Consider the following 20,251-nt stretch of genomic DNA (forward strand, 5'->3'; position numbering starts at 1 on the left):
ATAAGCTACTTAAAAGCGGACGACATAAGAAATGACAATAATAATCACAATTGATTCTTAACATCTTTCGTGAATCAAGATGATCATGAAAACAAGATGTGTTAAGAACTTCTTACCCTATTCGTGGTGCTTTGTTCGTTATGTTTTCGTATTTCCTTTCATATTTTTGAATTGTTGCGACTATATTTTTGTTCGATATTATTAACATGTAGTTAGAATGAGCTTTCACTATTTGTCGAGACACGTCAAAGATCTAGATCCAAGGACACGATTGCATGTCACCACTAAACAAAATATCATAAATCATGCGCTCGACTCGTTTGGCCTGGGTCGTGGCCGATAATAACCTTATTTTTTATTCGTTTGAGTCTGTTTTGAATATGCTTAATTTGTTTGAGTTATCGTACTCCCCTTTCTCCCTTCTCTTTGTTTCTTCCTCTTCTTCTTCTTATTCTTCTTATTCTTTTCTCTTCCCCCCACCCACACACACAAAACAACTTCTGTACCTGTAGTAGGTAAGAGTAATGTATGCGTATACACTATACTCCCTAAACTCCACATATGAAAATATACTGAGTATGTTATTGTTGTTGAGTATATTTTGTTACCAATCTTATTTTTAAAGCTATTAAATTAGAAGTTAAACCTTGGTTTATCATTAAATTCTCAAAAATCACATTTGATTATTTTACCTACATACTAATTTTGCACCTTACTAGTAAATTTAACCTCGATTAGGAAATTTTCCCAAAAAGGCCAATAGTCATAGCTAAATTCGTACCCATAGAGAGACCCTTCCAAACCAGGTAGGGAGTGCAAATTATACCCTTCTTAGAAGCCCTCAAAACCCTCTCTTTCTTGCGTTTCTCTGCAGAAACAGAACTCGCACTCCCCCCTCTCTCTCTCTCTCCTAAAAATGGAAGATGACGACGAATTCGGAGATCTCTATACCGATGTGCTAACGGCGTCGTTTCAGTCTCAGCAGCCGCCAGCTCCAGCTCCACAAGACAAAGCCGCCGCCTCCAAAGCCGCCGCCGGTGCGGGCCCCACTACCCGGCCGATCGATCTGAACATCAACAGCGATGACGAGGAGATATTATACGGAGCTCCTAATCCGAATTTGAATCCAAAATTTACAGCCCCGAATTCTATTATCACTGGTAACGAAAAAACCCTAGCCGCTTTGCCAGATGTACAATCCGGGTCGAACTTACCCGAATTCAATCTAAATTTTAATCAAAAAGCTGGAAAACTCGAGGATTTGAGTGATATTAATGAATCGGATTCGAGTGCTAGGGTTTTGGAGAAGAGTGAGGATGTGAAATTACCTAAAGGGGGTTTTCAAGATTCAAATTTTATGGATGAGGATAATATTGATTTCGTAGTGGAAGAGAGGGATGATAAAGATGATATTTTGATTGAGAAAGATCAAAATTTAGGTGAAAGAAACAATGAGATTCTAAAGGATGGGAGTGAAAATGTACAGAATTTTGAGCCGTTGATTCCCGGCCTGTCAATCCCGGGCGTTTCAGGCGGAGGAGGGAATGGTGGAGATGGTAATCTTGAGGATGATTGGGATAGTGATGATAGTGAGGATGATTTGCAGATTGTGTTGAATGACAACACTCATGGACCAATGGGTATGGAGAGAATGGGGGACGACGAGGACGATGAAGATGGAGAGCCTTTGGTTATTGTTGCGGATAATGATGGCCCGAGCCATCCACCAATGATAATGGAGGAGCAAGAATGGGGTGAGGAAGGGGGTCCTGCTGCTAATGGAGAGAGAAAGGAGATTAATGATGCATTAAAAGTGAATGGAGCACCTGGAGGAGTGGTGGCAAAGGTTGGGTACAACAATCATGGATACCATCATCCGTATCATTCACAGTATAAGGTCAGTGATGTTGTACACGTGATCAGAACTTGCAATGTAAGATGACTTGTAATTTACTTAATAGTATTGTAGTCATTGGTGATGATAAGGCCGCTGGCTCTTATTTGTATGCACAAGCTGTATAAAGGATTGTACTGATGATGATAAAATTAATGAAATTTATTTTATAATTTTGTTGGCAATAAATCATGTTTGGGCATTCTCTATAGCATAATCATGATTTTAATTTATAGATAGATGATGTTTGAAATGTTTCAATTCAAGGCAGCTGCAAAGACAAGGATTGAACTCTCTTTGGAGATATCCAAAGTAGAGATGAAAATAGCCTTTGCGGAAAACGTGTGAGTGGATATGTGATGAATTCTGACTAATCAAAATTGTAAGTGGCTGCTTGTCCGTGCACACAGTTATTACCACGTGATCTGTCTAACAATAATCATTTAAAAGCACTTCAAAGAGTGGTAACCGGCTGTTATTGACAACTCTTTAAATAGTTGAAAGTTATATTTGAACTAAATATCACTGGCTGCAAGACTTATCTTCTGTGGCTATGCTAGTAGGCTTTGAGAATGTTAATGGGGAATTTCTGAAAATTTTACACACATTAGTTTGTTGGACCACTCCTGACTTTTAAAATATCTTTCCAGTTTTTCGATGCTTTTGTCTCTAGTCAGTGCCTTCATTTTCCAGATGGGCTGGACTTGTGCAAGTAGGTCATTAACCAATGAAGCCTATTCAAGCCAATCTGGTTGCTTAAACTGATAATTACATTAGCTGAAGAAAGATGCACTTTCTTATGCTGAGTGATGAAGTACAACTTTCAAGTAGTATTTGGTCGAATGTAAAGAAAGAAAAGATATATAAGAATCAGTAAAGCTGATAACTGTTTTATTCCGGTTGCATAAGGTTTATCAAATTAAGCTACATATGCAAGATCTATTTTCAGATGTTTACTACTTTCCCTTTTGTATTAAATAAAGATCTATTTTCAGATGTCGTAATAAAACTGAAGATCTTAGTCCTTATTTCTCATTTTTTTCTTGTTGAATCTGTGAAAACTAGGCTGTATGTTCTTTTTTTTTCCTTTCATTTTTAGAGCAAAGTTTTACAATACTTAACATTTGAACTGTTCTTTTGCAACTTATTTACTCTTGCTTGTTTACTTGCTGATATACCCGAGTTTGTTGTCTGTTTCTTCTCTGATGATTGGAAGATTAACTATATATTTCTTATCTTGATACTTTTTTTTGTTGTCGCTGTCCTGATAGTCGTTTTTTGTTACATTATTTTGACTGCTGATAGCGAATCTTTCCTCCCTTTTTCTTGTCTCATGTAGTATGTGAGACCTGGTGCAGCTCCTATGCCTGGAGCTCCTCTGTTGGGTCCTGGAGGAGCACCTGGTCAAGTTCGTCCCCCTGTCAATGTGGGTCCAGTTGGTGGACGTGGTAGAGGTGATTGGCGACCAACAGGAATGAAAGGTGGCTATGGGATGTCCGGTTGGGGAGGCAGTGCGCCTGGCCGTGGCTTTGGGATTGGGTTGGAATTCACTCTTCCATCGCACAAGTATGTTTCTTTGTCTGGCCCTGATTTATACCTTATTTGAATTTGGCATTTTTCTGTTTGGTGATTTTTGTGTTTACTTTTACGAAAGAATTACGTGTGCCACCTATCTCTTTCCTAGTTACACCACTTTACTCCCATAATTGTTGATTCTGTAATTTAATTGGATTAATGTCATCATGAGCAAATCTTCTAGTCCAGCCTAAAAAGCTTGCGGGTGCTTTAGTTATTACGTCCAAAATTCTGTTGAAGTTTTAGAGTAATGTAACTATATTTACAGAACAATATCTTTTCGAGATGCATCTGCCATAAGGAAATATTTCCGGGAAGAGAGAAATCAGAGATGCTTTGAAGATAAATCTAGTAACATCCAGAAGATGAAGATGAAGTGTTTAGTTCTTTTCTATTTTTGGTGTAAAGGAAAGTGTTTGGAAGATCATGAATCCATTTTTGATGTTTTAGAATTCTTGTGAGAAGATAAAGGATTAGGAGTGTTCTTTTCTGCATTCCTCTTTGTAATTATAGGCGACTCCACAGTTTTTCTGTTGTCAAAATATTAACATACAAATATGTTACCTTTTCAAAAATATCTTCACAAAATGCAGTTAATAATCATTTAATTCTTCCTGCCTCTTCTATTATGGCGCTCTCAGCAGCTGCTATAGCCTATAAGAAGTGTTTGCTTCCTGAAAATTTTTGTGTAACTTTTGATTTTTGATATCTCTAAGACCTATTGAAGAACTTGTCCTCATATCGTTAAACTCTGTGGAAGAAGGTAGTTAATATATAAGCATGTGTTAGATATATGAGGCAAAAGCTCATGCTTTTTATGTGGCATGTGAATGCTGGTTTGCGTGTATAGAAAGGATGATAGAATGAGCATGTTGGAGTGTGGCTGAATGCCTGAAAGTATTATTTTGCATGACTGATTTTCATTTGATCATTCTTTTTCTGGGAAAACATGTAAATACTGGAAAGAGTTAAAGACAGTTAAAATGCTCATTTAGCATTGTACATTGTCAGGACTATATTTGAAGTTGACATAGATGGTTTTGAGGAGAAACCTTGGAGACTTCCAGGCATTGACGTAACAGATTTCTTCAACTTTGGTTTGAACGAGGACATCTGGAAAGATTATTGCAAGCAGCTGGTTGGTCAACTATACTTCTTTTTCCTGTATTAGATTTCCTTGTGAATCTGTGCTTAAAAAACCTTAAAAAGATTAGTTCTTTTAAACCGAGGAACATTTTGTATTTCACGGTTATTCTCTTTATATCGTTAGGGTTCCAAATAAATTGATTCCCAAGCTACCTTTGCAGGTTAAATTTTGCAAGCTTGGGACAAATTGTAAAATATGATTTTATTGGGATGCTTTACATAAGCTCTCTTCCTCCTCCCCCTCTAGTATTCTCCTTCCCTTTCCTTGTTCTTGTTGTGCCATGCCCCATAACCTGTTGGCCGCGCCCTAGTGCACCGTGGCAAGCCTCTCAGCGCCTGCAAGGAATTGTGCATGCGTTAGGAGAGCTAACAAGGACCTACTTCGAGGTGCAGCCATACAACAACAACAACAATAACAACAACCCAGTAAAATCGCACAAGTGGGATCCGGGGAAGGTAGTGTGTACGCAGACCTTACCTCTACCCCGAGGGTGTAGAGAGGTTGTTTCTGATAGACCCTCGGCTCAAGAAGACGAAAAAAGACAATATCAATACCATCAACAAAAACCATAGAAATAATAACATCACAAGCATCGGTAAACAGATGGAAAGCAAAAACAATAACCAGTAAATAAGGCCCGACACTAAGAAAACAGAAGAGTAGTATGAACACAACATTGACCACTAGCAGTCTAAGACAAAATCCTATCAAACTAGCCTCACACTGGTACGAGTTGGAAATATGCTCAACTACCTCCTAACCTACAACCTTAATGCTCGACCTCCACAGCTTCCTATCGAGGGCCATGTCCTCGGAGATCTGAAGCCTCGTCATACCCCACATGATCACCTTTCCCTAATACTTCTTAGGCCGCCGTCTACCTCTCCTCGGACCCACCAACGCCAATCGCTCGCACCTCCTTACCGGGGCATCTGGGCTTCTCCTCTCTACGTGCCCGAACCATCTGAGCCTCGCTTCACGCATCTTATCATGCATGGGAGCCACGCCCACCTTCTCCCGAATATCTTCATTCTTAATCTTATTCATCCTAGTGTGCTCGCACATCCACCTCAACATCCTCATTTCTGATGCTTTCATCTTCTGGATATGTGAGTTCTTAACTGGCCAACACTCAGCCCCATACAACATGGCCGGTCTAACCAACAACAACAACAACAACAACCCAGTATAATCCCACTAATGGGGTCTGGGGAGAGTAGTGTGTACGCAGACCTTACCCCTACCCTGGGGTAGAGAGGCTGTTTCCAATAGACCCTCGGCATCCTTCCCTCCAAGAACTCCCCACCTTGCTCTTGGGGTGACTCGAACTCACAACCTCTTGGTTGGAAGTGGAGGGTGCTTACCATCAGAGCAACCCACCTTGTCTGGTGGCCGGTCTAACCACCACTCTATAAAACTTACCTTTGAGTAGCGGTGGTACTTTTTTGTCACACAGGACTCCAGATGCTAACCTCCATTTCATCCACCCGACCCCTATACGGTATGTAACATCCTCGTCGATCTCCCAACCCCCCTGGATAATCGACCCAAGGTACTTGAAACTGCCTCTCGGGAATGATCTGCGATCCAAGCCTCACGTCCATGCCCGCTTCCCTCCGCTCGGCACTAAACTTGCACTAAAGATATTTCGTCTTAGTCCTGCTCAACTTGAAACCCTTGGACTCAAGGGCCTGTCTCCAAACCTCCAGCCTCTCGTTAACGCCGCTTCGTGTCTCGTCTATCAGAACTATGTCATAAGCGAATAACATACACCATGGCATCTTCCCTTGAATATGTGTGTCGGTGCGTCCATCACCAGGGCAAATAGGGGTGCAGCCATAGATTAGCAAAATAAAGTGCATGATGTAGTAGATGTGTGTAAATATTCGCATTGGTTCCACCGACCGAAAATCTTGAAAGATGATAATCCATCTTTGCTACAGGAACAACTGCGACTTGAGTCAACTATGCAAGGAAGAATTCGGGTATATGAAAGTGGAAGAACAGAGCAGGTAATGCTTGTGCAGATGAAGATGCTATCTTCAGCAATACGTGTCTAAGATACTTATCAGACTTAATAGTTGTTATTATTCTTATGTTGTATTCATTTTAGGAATATGATCCAGATCTTCCCCCAGAGCTTGCAGCTGCAGCTGGTATTCAAGACATTCCATCTGAAAATGTGAATCATGGTAAAACTGATGGAACTTCAAGTGACCTAGCAAGAGGATCTATACGCATGCGACCGCCACTAGTACGTATTTCAAGTTCAAGCCTTACCTTTAGAAATTTTTCTGGTATTATTTGGGCCTCCCATTCCAACTTGGCAATTGGGTGAAGTATGCTTACTGTTACATCTTTAATTAAGCAAGTAATGATACAAAAGTTTCAGATATTAGTTGCCATACTACTCACTGATATGATATGACATTCTACTAGCCCACTGGAAGACCTATACAGGTTGAAACCGGTTCTGGTGATCGCCTACCATCAATTGATACCCGACCACCACGGCAGCGTGACTCGGATGCAATTATTGAAGTGAGTGATCTGACCCTATCTTCTTCCAAATTCAAAATGGAAGTGTCTATCAAAAAAGGAAAAAACAGCAAAATTTATGCTGGAATCTCTCTCTGCATCGTCGTTTTCGATGTTTCTAACAGGATGGTGCTGCTGCTTATTTTCTACATCTTATTTTATTGTCTTTTCCGGGCTGCCCTTTTTATTTTATTTATGTCTTCTGTAATTTTTTTTTTTGGGTGAACAGATTGTGTGCCAGGATGATGACCAATACTCAGGGAATGACAAGAATGAGGTGCAATTGGGCAATAATTCTCCAACAGATGATTTTAGAGGCGATGCAAGAGGAGGCCCCCTGCAGGAGGATTCTGATGGTTTCCAGCATTCTTATAAAAGCCACAAGCAAGATCTCAGTACTAGGAGATCACAGTTTATGAACCCTGTAGGTGATCGTTTGACCAAAGGAGATGGAGTGGGTCCTTTTCCCTCGGAAGCTCCTGGTCAGTTTGTTTCTGATTCTAGAGGACAGACTTCTGCATGCGGCAGCAAGACTAATGTTGAAAGGTACTATATATGTTGCCTATATAATGGTTTATCTTCCTGAGCAAGTGGAAGTTAATTTTTCATTTCCTGTTTTAACTGGTAATTAAGATAGAAGCAGCATGAGGTTTCACTAACTTATTGGTGTTATCAGCCCAACAATATTAAATATGAGTAAATGTTGGCATCCAAGGCTATCTGTATCCACTAGATAAATGAAGTAGAAATGCGAACTTCAAGATGGATGATGTCCTACTAATTTGGAAAAGATCATGATTAGTTTGACCAGAGGGTGCAGCACATGGGGAATGAATTGAGAAAAGTCGTCAGATATGGATTTGGTCATGTTTTTAGGTACAACAATATGCTGATTGAATGTGATAAAGTGGATGAGGCAGACTTAGTAGGCGTTTGGACATGAATTCCAAAAAAAAATTCAAATTTGAAATTTCACTAAAATTTGAATTGAAGATGAAGTTGTGCTTGGTTATAATTTTTGCAACATATTTGGATGTTTTTTTTTCAAAACCATGAAATAGGATTTATACCCCACAATTTGTAAAAAATATCAAAACCACTCCAATTTGGTTTACTCATTGTTTTGCGTTTCTACAATATAACAATAATAGAATAATCAATCACATATGAAAGCTTTCATCTTTAGAGTGCATAACAACTGAATATAAGCCTTATAAGTAATAATGAAGGCACGCACATAGTAGCACAAAGGAAAATAAAACTTTAAATCAAGTTATCCTGTTAACCGGTGACGGAGCAGTCACAGAATTCTCGTTTGAAAGAAGAAGACCTGCTGCTTGCGTTTTGTGTTTCTGACTTTATGGAAGGGAAAGTTGTTAGTTGATGGTTACCTAGGTTAATAACTAATGGGGTCTTTTTATAAATTTTAAAAATATAGGGTAAATTTGTAAAACTAAAAAATAGCAACCTTCCAATTTTCAATTGAAAAATTGGTTCTCACCAGTTTTTCAAATTTGAAAATGCATTTTCAAGTGAGATTGAAAAAATTGTAAGATTTTGATAACCAAACACTGTTTTGAAAAAAATAATTGAAATAAAGGAAAATTTTCTTATGTCCAAACGAGTTCTTAGAATTATGTGGAGAAAAGTAATTACAAAAGACCTACAATCTCTCAGAAGTAATATGGACTTGGCTAAGAAATTAACACAGTGGAAGCAGAGGACATCCATGTAGGGCATCCATCTAGTTGGGTTAAAGCTTAATTCTTGTTGTTACTTTAGGTCTGGCATTTGCTAGGAGTTTTTTTCTTCTATTCCAAGACTTGTATTCCTGTGTATGAATAAGTGTGATATTTAGAGAACCTTAATTTATGTAGTATAGGAATGAAATGGAAGTGAATAGAACGGAATGGATTGCAAATATTTCATATAGCCGATGAAATATAAGGATACTGCTGTAATTTTGGAGTTTTTGCAATCCTTACAATCTTGGAGGATTGTCAGCTTGTAATGGTTTGTACTCGTTCGGTACTAGCTTATAACTGAATTTTCATTAGTAAAATTTCCCTTTTACTTATAATTTTTTTTAGGATCTGGTATAGTTGATTGATTGACCCTAAATGTTGATAATGTGGCCGAGGGTCCTAGGAAGATTTCCTTTTCTTTCAGAAAGGATTCCCGTCATGTTTGTGATTTGCATGCTCAAAGTCTCTTCTCCATTGCAGATCCCAAATCTATGGTAGTTCTGTGAACCAGATATATCTCATTGCTGTAATACACTTTGGTTTGAAGTGAGCCATGCATGTAGTAAATGAGCCATGTTCTCTTGTACCTAGAAAAGTAGGGTACTTGCGGGTGGTTCTAGATTGGAGCAACTCATATAAAATTAAGGGTGGTTTCTTGATCAATAAAATGAAGGGTGGTTACTGGTGGTTCTTGGTAGGAGGAGCTTATACAATATTAAATGTTTATGATTAGCAATTTACGGATTAATTTTCTTAGTCTGGCGGATGCTTCTTCCTTCTTTTTCTTTTTGCTGGCGTAAGATGGAGATAGCAATATGTACATGATATAGGAACAAAATTATGCTGCAAGTCCAATTATTTAAATTCCTTGTTCTTATTATTAGGAAGATCGGCCATTTGGCTTTACATTTAATTATTATTATTTATATTTTTCAAAAGAACCATGGTGGGGGTTAGGCATAGACCCCAACCAGTTTAAAAAGGATAAGTACAGGCTTTACATTTAATTTGCTCTCACTTATCTCCCCCAAAAAGAGACTCATTCATCACTGTGGAATCATTTGCTAGTGGATATGCTTAATAATATACAGTTATTTGGCTTAGATGTACTTTGTTAAGCTGTGTTTGGCAACTTTTCCTCTATGGCACTGTTAGGTGATAACTACTTTGTGTCATGCTAATATGAAGAAGCTGTTAAGTTTAGCTAGATGAAAGTAAAACTCCAGACAAATGCGGGGGTCTAAACATCAAAGTATAGTGTTCGACTTTGGTGGTCTAGGCTGGTTAATCCTTCACTGCGGAAAAACATTGACAAACTGATCTCAGAAGGCAGCAGCATAGATATTTTGGAACTCTTGGAACTGTATCTAAATTTGTTCGAACATGTAGGGACATACTTAAATAGGGACATACTTAAAATATTTGTTCAACAAGATAAATAATTAAATTATACATCTAATTTTGGAAATTGTAAACCACAAAGAGAATTTGTTTTGTGCATTTGCATAGAAGTCATTGGATATTTTTTTTTTGGATGAAGTAATATGTTTCATTAAAAAGGCATCAAGAAGATGCAAAGTTACAAGAGGCATATTTGCAAAATAAACAAAAATACAGGAGATCATTGTTTGCCCCAAAACAAAGTCTCAATCTTGGACAAGAGAGCTAATAAAATCCACAAGGTGTCCAGTACTATTTACGGGGGACAACTTTGTCCAACAAAAAAGATTAAGCAAGCATTTAGATTTGAGTAAGTGGTTTAGGGGTGAGGTACCATCAAAACATCTTCTATTCCTCTCGTTCCATAAACACCAAAAAATAGTTGCAGGGATCATAAGCCAGATCTTCTTGTTGGTCTTATCAACCTCTCAAAGACTCCAGCTCTTATGTGCCTCTCTCAGGCTCTGTGGCATGACCCAGCTTAGGCCAAAAATACCGTAGAACATGTTCCATATGTCTGTGGCTACTTGCGAAGTGTAGAAGTAGGTGACTAAGGCCTCATTTGTTTGCACTTAATAGAGGTCTGAATCTTAATCATTCATATCTCAGACATAAAGTGCGTTTGTTTTGAAGTCTGAATCTTAATTATTCAGATTTTAATCATTAAGTGTGTTTGTTTTTTACTTTACGTCCACTTAATGAGTCTGAATAGGTCTGTATGACTAAGATCTGTAACAAAGACTTAATTTCATTAAGATGTTATCATCCACATTCATTATTAACTGCCGCCACCGCCTACCGTTATCAACTACCAACATGCCACCCACCACCACCATACTCAACCACCACCACTCCCATCCTCAATCATAGCCGCCACCATTATCGACTACCACCCCCACTATCCCCACCAACCCCGCCCATCATTCTCAACTACAACCACATATTCATCCACCGTAACTACCATAACTAACCACCCTATCACCATCAATAACCATAGTCGGCACTGCCCACCATTATAAACTACCACTATCCACCACTACCTTCCTCTATCACCACTCACCGCCACCATCCTCAATCATAATCGCCACCACTACCAATCACCACTAGCTACTACCCTGAACCACCACCATCAACCAAAACAGTCATCAACCACTGCCTCTGGTCGGCATTCACAAGCACCATCGTTAGCCATCACCACCACCAACTACCATATTTTAAAAAACTATATATTTTATTGATAGAATATTAGATTAATTAGTATTTTATTTAAATTTTATGTTTTCAAATAAAGATAAATTTTATACATTCAGATGTTAACAATCAAACAGTATCATTTAGTATTCAGATCTACACATCTGAATATTAGACGTCTTAATCTTTAAAAAAAACAAATGAGGCCTAACTCTTTCCTGGTATCTCCTGCAAAGATAACATCACCCTTATGTTAAGGTTATCTTGTGTTAAGCAGGCTTCATGAAGGGCAATCCAATTGAAGCATATCACCTTCAGAGGTAATTTTGTCCTCTATATCAGTTTCAAAGGCCTCAGTTTCAAAGGCCATGAGTGCAATACCTGATTCTGATTGTTAAGTTGCCTGTAGCAATCTTTAACAATGAAAAGACCCTTACAGCCCCATCTCATTCTATCTGGAACATTCTCATCAATGTTGTAAGCTTCCAATCTTGCTAGCATTTCCATCAAGTCTTCCATCTCCCAACAGATCTCCTGAGATGCACATCCTACTTATTATTTGCCCTGTTATGAGCAATTGAAGAATTCTTGTCCAAGCATTGTTGAATAAGCTAGGATAGTCCTCCATGAGAGCAGTGTTGTTTAGCCAGTTATCCTTCCAACTTAATTTGAATTCCGCTGCCTGGCTTGAAATGAATATTCTGAAAAAATTCATTCCCCTGTTTGCTAATATACTTCCAGGGCCCTACTCCATAGGGTGCATTGACAGTTTTGGTGCTCCAATTGTCTTTAATCCCATGTTTTGCATCGATCACCTTTTTAAACTTAAAAATTAAGTCAAATGGTATTATGGAAGTTTGTGAGAATAAATTGTTCTTTAAATGGTGTCGCATAAGATCCTGATATCCTACTATTTTTATTTTATATTCAACCCAAAATGAATTGGTTGTCCTTCATCAGAACTTCTGTTTTACGGGGTTCCTATTTCAATTTATGTAGGAAAAAGATCACCAGGTCCGTAGTTATGCTGCTAGGTGAATTGATTCATCAAGTTCATTTTCTGATACATCAGTGTTGATTTATCATAGAACTATGTCCAATTAGATTTGGTTACTTGGCATGGAAGTGAGCATAACAAAGTCAAATATTAGTGTCTCAGATTCAAATCCCAGTGGAGGCAAAAACTACTAGGTGATTTCTTCCTATGTATCCAAGCCTTGGTGGATAGAGTTACCTAGTACCTGCTGCTGTGACAGGTATCCCGTGGAATTAGTCGAGGTGCGCACAAGTTGGTCCGGACACCACGGTTATAAGAAAAAAACAAAGTCAAATACGTATTAGTATTTAGTTAATTGCTATAGCTCTTCATCGAGTATCGAACTTGCTTTTGATGATACATTAGAGTATCCTTTGATATCATCTTTCTGTGGTTACTACTTTTTATGTATTAGCAGATCCTATCCTTTATTGGCACTGTCTTCTCACTAGTATGGAAGGTTTGTTAGCAATGCCCGAGTCCAGTCCTTTTCTTTTTTCTAGTTAGAAAAATTAATTATTAGTACTAGCAAATAAGAGTACATAGGAAGCATAGGAGAGGTCCTTAAATAGGGAATATCAGAAGATAGGACACACAATGCTCTAAACAACACGTGCCCACCCACCCATCCTTGTAGTATTTGATTGGTAGCTGCTTCTACCAATTTGACAACCTAAAGTTTAAGATTGACCCGCAGCATAAATATGTCGCATGTGTCATGAGATATTTTTTTTATTTATCAGATTCTTTTATTTAGCTTGTTCAAAGATGGTTTGTATGAACCAGTTATTTCCCTTAGCATGTATTATCCTAGTCTGTTGAACAATGATCTATTTTGGACATGCGACTTTGAGAATCTGAGAATCTCTTGTTCATATCACCATACTTGTTAAAAGCCCTTTGAAAAGCTTCCTATCTTATATGGATGTGTTAAGGAGTAATGTTTAATTGCACATTATGCTAACGTCCATGCGCTTGCTAATTGTCAAAAAAGCGTTTTTGTCCTCTGCTTCTTTTCTAAGAGTCTATTGCCTTGCATGTTATCCTAATTTTGGCTGTCTCTCCGTTTTTTATTCCAGGGAAAACAAGGGAAGTGCACGCGAAGGATCACCTGATATTAGTCCCAGTGGTGATAGCAGAGACAGACTCCAAGTTGATAATCAGAGAGAAGAATCAGTTGAAAGTGTTGATCATAGGCACAGTCCTGTCCCTCCTTCACCCACCACTGATAGACCTGCTCAGGAGCAAGATATGGAAGATAGAGATAATATCCCTGATCAACCTGTGGGAGCTGACACAAACAGTGAAGTTGTGAGAGAGGAAATGGCTTTTGATGCAAGAAGTGATAGTGAAGCCATGAATGATGAATTTTTACATTCTAAAAAGCAAAAGTTAAGTTCACGACGTGAACAATCTTCTCCGCAAGAAACTGATGGTGGAGAAGACTCCAAGGCTGGAAGAAGTAGCGAGAATAGCAAAGCCCAATCTGGAAGCAGTAGAGATTATCGCAAATTACGGGATGATGTTGAGGAGGAAGTTGTTCAAGATGGACGTTCTATGCGCATGGATAATGCCAAAAAAGCAGTTGCCAGGGACGAGGATAGAGTCCGAAGAAGAGCCTACAATGAGAAAGAAGCAGAAAAGCACCGTGGGGTAGTGAAAGGGAGGGAAGATTCTTACTCCCGTAAAGGCGTTGACTCTAGCTCAGCCCATTACATTGACCGACGGAGGGAACGTGAATATTCAGAGGCAGTATGGCAAAGGAGGGATGAAGATCTACCGGGGAGGAGAACTAAAGTGGAAGAACCACGAAAGAGAGAGCTTATTGATGAAACTGGATCCAGACACCGCAGCAAGGTGCGAGAATTTGATGGGAGTGATAGAGAAGAACGCCATTTACATAGAAAGCAGCTGGAGAGCATTACGTTAAGGCCTGATTATGATAAGGATATGGGAGCAAGGCAAAGAGACAGGGATGAGTTGAAGAGGTATGATACCTTGGATGATCGCCACAATAAAAGAAGGAAAGAAGAGACAAAATTAAGTAGGGAACATGCTGACAAGGAAGATTCCTTCCATCCGCATGGAGAAAATATGGTTCATAGAAAGAGAGACAGAGATGATACCTCAGATCATCGAAAGAGAGATGAGCTATTGAGACTAAGAGATGATGAGCAGCATTATATCAGGCACAAAGAAGATGGAGTATTTCAGAGGGAGAGGAGTGACAGACAGCGAGAACGTGAGGAGTGGTATAGGCTTAAACAGTCCCAAGAAGAGGCACTATCAAAAAGGGAGAGAGAGGAAATAAGGGGCGGTATGCGTGCTGGGCGTGTTGCAGAGGAAAAAGCTTGGGCCGGTCATTCTAGAGGGAAAGATGAGCACAGAAACTCTGATCAGCATTTGAAGGATGTGAGGCATGCTGACCATATTAGAAGGAGGGATCGTGCTGAAAATGAAAGTCCTTCAAGGCTGAGGACCCGTGAGGATGAGAGAAGAGCAAGGCCTGATAGAGTGAGTGCACGCGAAGATCGTGCTCCCCATGCTCCTGATAACTCCAGGGTGAATGAGAAAAGACATAAAGAATATTTAAAGAAAGGTAAAGAATTTGAGGGGGATCATAATTCCCAGATTGCTTCGAACATGAACGAAGACGAACTGAATGGACGGAGAAATGAGATGGTAAGTACCTACGTCGTCTATTTTATACCCCAAGAGTCATCAAGATTTGGTTGTCACATTGCATTTAATAATGACAATTTAGGACATTGTGTCCTTAAAGACAGGGATAGCAAATTTTACGCATTTAGTAACAGATGATCTGCTAGTGGGGTGAAATTGAAAAGATCTCCCGAAATTAAGACAGCCGCATTTGGTCCTTTTCTAAAACACTTTCCTAAATGAAAATAAAATACTATCAGAAATTAAAAGCGGTCAAAAGGTAGGTTTCGCAAAAGATAATACAAGATAGTAACGCCTCAGTCCAGATGGCTCGGTCGGCTATATGATCCCTCTTTGTTCATTCCAACAACAACAACATATCGAGTGAATCCCACGAGTGGGGTCTGGGGAGGGTGTGTACGCAGACCTTACCCCTACCTTGTGAAGGTAGAGAGACTGTTTCCGATATACCCTCGGTTGGAATACCTCTTTATTCATTCTAATCTACTAAATTCGTTTCATTCTAGTTCAAATTTTCCTCGAAAATGATTTGAAGTTTTTTTCGGAACCTAATTTTCCCAAAAATTAAATCTAAGATGTTCTACCAAATTGAGTTCCTTTTTTCTTCTTTTTTTTGGGGGGGGTGGTGGTGGCGGCAATGTTTTGGCATCTAGACCAACTTGCCTGTACTTGCTATTTCACTGCAGCGCAGATGTTCGTAACTTTACTTACTAAGACTTAAACAGATATTAAGAGTTCACTTAGTGTCGCCTCTGATAAGGTTCCGACCTTGGTTCTCAAGGTTTTATGTCAACTCAGATTATTATGCCACCCCTTGGAAGCTCTAACAATCTGGTTTTCTTCTAATATTCATGAGGAATTCTTAAAGCTAAACACAAAGCTTAGACAGCACAGTGAACTATTTAATGGAAATTCTGGTAATTAGAAGAGGCCTGGTACTCTGATTACACATGGTGTGGTACTTAGACTCTATTAACTCAGATGGTACTTTCTAGAGATTCATTTAGAATTTGATGACTTGAAAAACTTTGATATTTCTACAAAATACTTCTTGAGTTTTTTTTTCCTTTTAAAGTTACACACGATGGTGGATAGAAATACTTGGTAAACTCTTGTTAACTACGCTGGTGGAAGGTAGCAAGTGTCCTATGGAATAATCGAGGTGCGAATAAGTTGCCACAAACACCATCGTTACTAATATAAGTTATAATATAACGGTGGCGTTTGGGCTAGCTTACGTTTAAAAAAAATTAGGGGAAGAATTGTCTGAATGTAAGAAGAAAAGGTGGTAAGCAGTGCTAATGGGGTTTGAAGGCAAGATTTCATAGAAAATTTGAACACCTGGTTGATTTTTTTTTAATATCTAAATAGAATTAAATAATTCTGTTGATGCGATAGGGGAAGTCCCTGCTAACTAATTTATAGACAAAAGTAGAGAATATCGCAAAAAACTGATATGAAGAACATCTCATTATCTATATAGACTTGAATGTCAGCTCCACAAATGTTTTAAGTTAAAGTTTCAATAATTAATACGAGGGTATTGTTGACTTTTTCAGATGCTTTTTGGTCCTTTAGGTCTTAGGTCCTTTTTGGGACAGATAGCTCAAAATTTTCAACAGCACTCTATTACGGGTAATTTTCAGGTGAAATAATATTTTGAGCCATTTAGAAACCACGTGCTAAACCCATGAAGCACGTTGAGAGACCAAATAGGAACTTAGTTGCAAAATTGGCTTGGAATCTCTGATTTTTGTATGCTTGTACTCTCGAACATACTTGGGCGCTACAGAAATTTCAGTTGACTAGATTGTAGGTGTTTAATCACGGACGAGGAATGTGAGGTATTTACAAACTAATTTCTAAAGGTAGAAGGTGCATTCGGACTTTGGAGTCCAAACAGATGGTTAACAGCAAGACAGGTTGACTGGAAGTATTGTTCTCAAACTAGTTTAGATCTAATATGGAAAACTGATTCTATGCGTTCGACACAACTATCAAACAATAAGTTGGAAAGGAAACTTGAGAGGCACACTGGATTTAATTTGCATAAATAATCCAAGTGTGTGTATATGTGATTCATATTACTCTTGAGTTTTTAATTTAGATCGATGGAGTATTAGTTAAATGTTTGTTTCCTGTTATCTCCAAGTGCTACTGCTATATCTTTTCTACTGAAGGTGCTTATCGCGGAGGTCTTTCTTACCTTCAGGTGAGCTTGAAGAGAAAATTTGAGCAAGGAACCAATGAGAACAAGGTCCACCGGAATCGTCAGTCTTCCAGGAAACAGCAGGAAGAGGCATCATCAGATGATGAGCAACAGGATTCCAAGAGGGGACGTTCCAAGTTGGAAAGGTGGACAAGCCACAAGGAAAGAGACTTTAGTGTCAATGCTAAATCATCTTCCTTGAATGTGAAAGACATTGATGTACACAAGAGCAGTGGTATTTCATTAGCTAACAAAAATCCGGATGAAGCTTTGAAGGCAGTCGAAGACAATCAACAGCCTGCAGCTAACAATAAAAATGGAGGTGGTCCAGAAATTAATAATGTAGAGACAAAGCATATGGAGGATAAACACTTGGAGACAGTTGAGAAGCTGAAAAAGCGGAGTGAGCGCTTCAAGCTTCCAATGCCAAGTGAAAAAGAAGCTCCAGTAAGTAAAAAGGCGGAAGGTGATCCAATATCGTCTGTCCAAAGTGAAATCCCTCCGGATTCGGAGGTGAAGCCAGAGCGTCCAGCACGAAGGAGGAGATGGACCAGCAATTAAATGAGCACTCAATGAACATCTTTGTTGGATGACTTGTTTCCTCCTCCTGGAGTATATGTCTCCTTGGCTACTGTATTTCCAATATGGATACCTTGAGGAGCAGGCCTTGTTGTCTATTCAGGACGTGGGGTTCGTTTAGACCTTCCATAATAGATTTGGGAATCTGTAACATGTCTACTTTATCTATTTGGTTTTCTTAATTCTGTAATACATGTATATACCAGTAAGCGTAACACTTTAGTGGCCCATTGTTTGGGTGCCAGAATTACATTTTTGGTTATTAAATGACATTGAATTATAGTGTATGAGTAGTAAACACTGTATACGAGAACCATAGTTGGTGACTATGGTTGACGACCACGTCCTCCATGGTCTTTCTTCCTTGAACCACTCTCTGGCCTCTGCAAGGAGTCCCTGTTTACTGTCACTTTTTTGGACTGTGAATGATGAGACTTCAGGAACTGATCAAGAAGATGAAGGATTGGCTGAGAAATAAAATTTCAGGAGGATCTGGTATTAGGAAACATGGACTTGATATTGCCCTGGCCATGTAGGTAGTATGTATGATGATAAGCTTATTTGTCTCTTGGAAAAGTTTATTATTTCTTGGAGCGCAAAGTCAGATATGTGATATTTGTATGTTGTGTTAGAGAAAGTAACTGTGTTACAGAAATTATAAAACAAAAGAAAATCTCTTGACCACGCAAATGTTTTCTTTTCTCTTTTAACTTTTCGTTTAAGGTTCTTGTGGTTAAGATTGGAAAAGAGACCCAGAATTATCATAAACATGAGGCCGTTCATGATATACTATCAGTTATTGTCTGTCAGTGAATTTAAAAGTACCAAGCTATTGCAGGAATATGTCTACAAGAGTTCCAAATGACTAACATTTTATTGCCATAATAATTCTTCATTTATGGGAAAGGGAGCCTTGACATAACTGGTAAAATTGTTGTCATGTGATCAGGAGGCCACGGGTCCTTCCCCGGACTCCGCACATAGCGGGAGCTTAGTGCACCGGGCTGTCCCTTTTAATAATCTTTCCTTTGAATAATTTTTCATCTCTGGCTGTGTCATTAGCACTTAGCAATACACTTTGTATGTAACAAGTTCTAATTACTCGTGGAGATACTAGTCTTCATACGAAGAAAGTGAAGATAAAGAGAGGTTTGATTTAACTCATGATTTTGATAATCTGATGCTTGTAATTTACTGTCTTTTGTCTTGATGATTTTGATAACACTTTTGTCTTGGTACAGCTGAATGAACGTTCACTTGTAATACTACAAGTCTACACTTTCTAAAGCAAAGCAAATTCGTTATGCACGGATAAACACTGCTAGAAGAAGAAAAGCCCGAGCCAGAATACCAAGTAAAATATGTTTTATACGCGCTGGACAACATGCCAATTATTTAGGATAAGCTGCTTTCTGTCCTAAGATTTCAAGAACCAACCGAGGTCAGCAGTGGCGAAGCTAAAATTTTTTTCAAGGGTATTCAAATTTGAAAGAAATGAAAAAAAAATATAAGGTGTTCAATATGTGTTATATACCTTTAAAACATAATATTTTATCTATATATACAGTACAATTTTTCGACGAAAGGTAGTCAGTTGACCAACTTTGTGACCATGTGGCTTTGACACTGGAGGTAGCTGACTAGGGAAGGGCGGGGCAGGGCAGAGCGGGTCAAATCTAAAAATTTTAAGATATTAAATGGGACAGGACAGGGGGCAGGGCGAGAGCAGATTTGTATTTTATGTTATAAGATTAATTGAACAGAGTACTATTCGTTTATTCTACAGCTAAGCTTCCATAGCTCCAACCACACAGACCCAGTAGACATTAAGTAACAGCAACTAAAAATGGCAAATATGTGGTTCTCATACTAAAGAATTATAGATAATAACTAATCATTTGGTCTTGAATTTTAAGGCCAGATTAAAAATTTGAACAATCTTTTGATGTTACAATTTTATGATAATAAAATAGCAGAAATGCATAGACTCTCAACTAAGTAAAATCATATTTGATATAGCACCTTAAAGAGACTAAAAATATATTATTTCACATCTTAAAATATTAAAATTGTCTCAGCTCAAAAAATCAAACTGTAACATAGGCCATAAAAGAAGGAAAAAAAAATATGAATTCCTGGTATAAGATTTTAAACCATTTTCATTTATGTCATGAAATTGGAATGGTGCACTATTTTGAAGAAAAGAAGCCCAAAG

The 20,251-nt window shown here is 38.5% G+C and overlaps 1 protein-coding gene across 1 annotated transcript; it reads left to right on the forward strand.

The window, feature by feature from the left end:
* The first annotated feature begins 753 nt into the window (after positions 1 to 753).
* Positions 754 to 18,636, forward strand: LOC107808408 (FIP1[V]-like protein). Its single transcript, XM_016632926.2, has 9 exons — positions 754 to 1,897; positions 3,234 to 3,460; positions 4,481 to 4,607; positions 6,560 to 6,628; positions 6,730 to 6,870; positions 7,056 to 7,157; positions 7,384 to 7,700; positions 13,646 to 15,248; positions 17,461 to 18,636. Exons 1-9 carry the CDS (start codon positions 917 to 919, stop codon positions 18,016 to 18,018), a joined length of 4,125 nt encoding a protein of 1,374 aa, XP_016488412.2. The 5' UTR covers positions 754 to 916; the 3' UTR covers positions 18,019 to 18,636.
* The last annotated feature ends 1,615 nt before the right edge of the window (positions 18,637 to 20,251 follow it).

The sequence above is a fragment of the Nicotiana tabacum genome, chromosome 18, assembly GCF_000715075.1.
Source record: "Nicotiana tabacum cultivar K326 chromosome 18, ASM71507v2, whole genome shotgun sequence".
Taxonomy (NCBI): Eukaryota; Viridiplantae; Streptophyta; class Magnoliopsida; order Solanales; family Solanaceae; genus Nicotiana; species Nicotiana tabacum.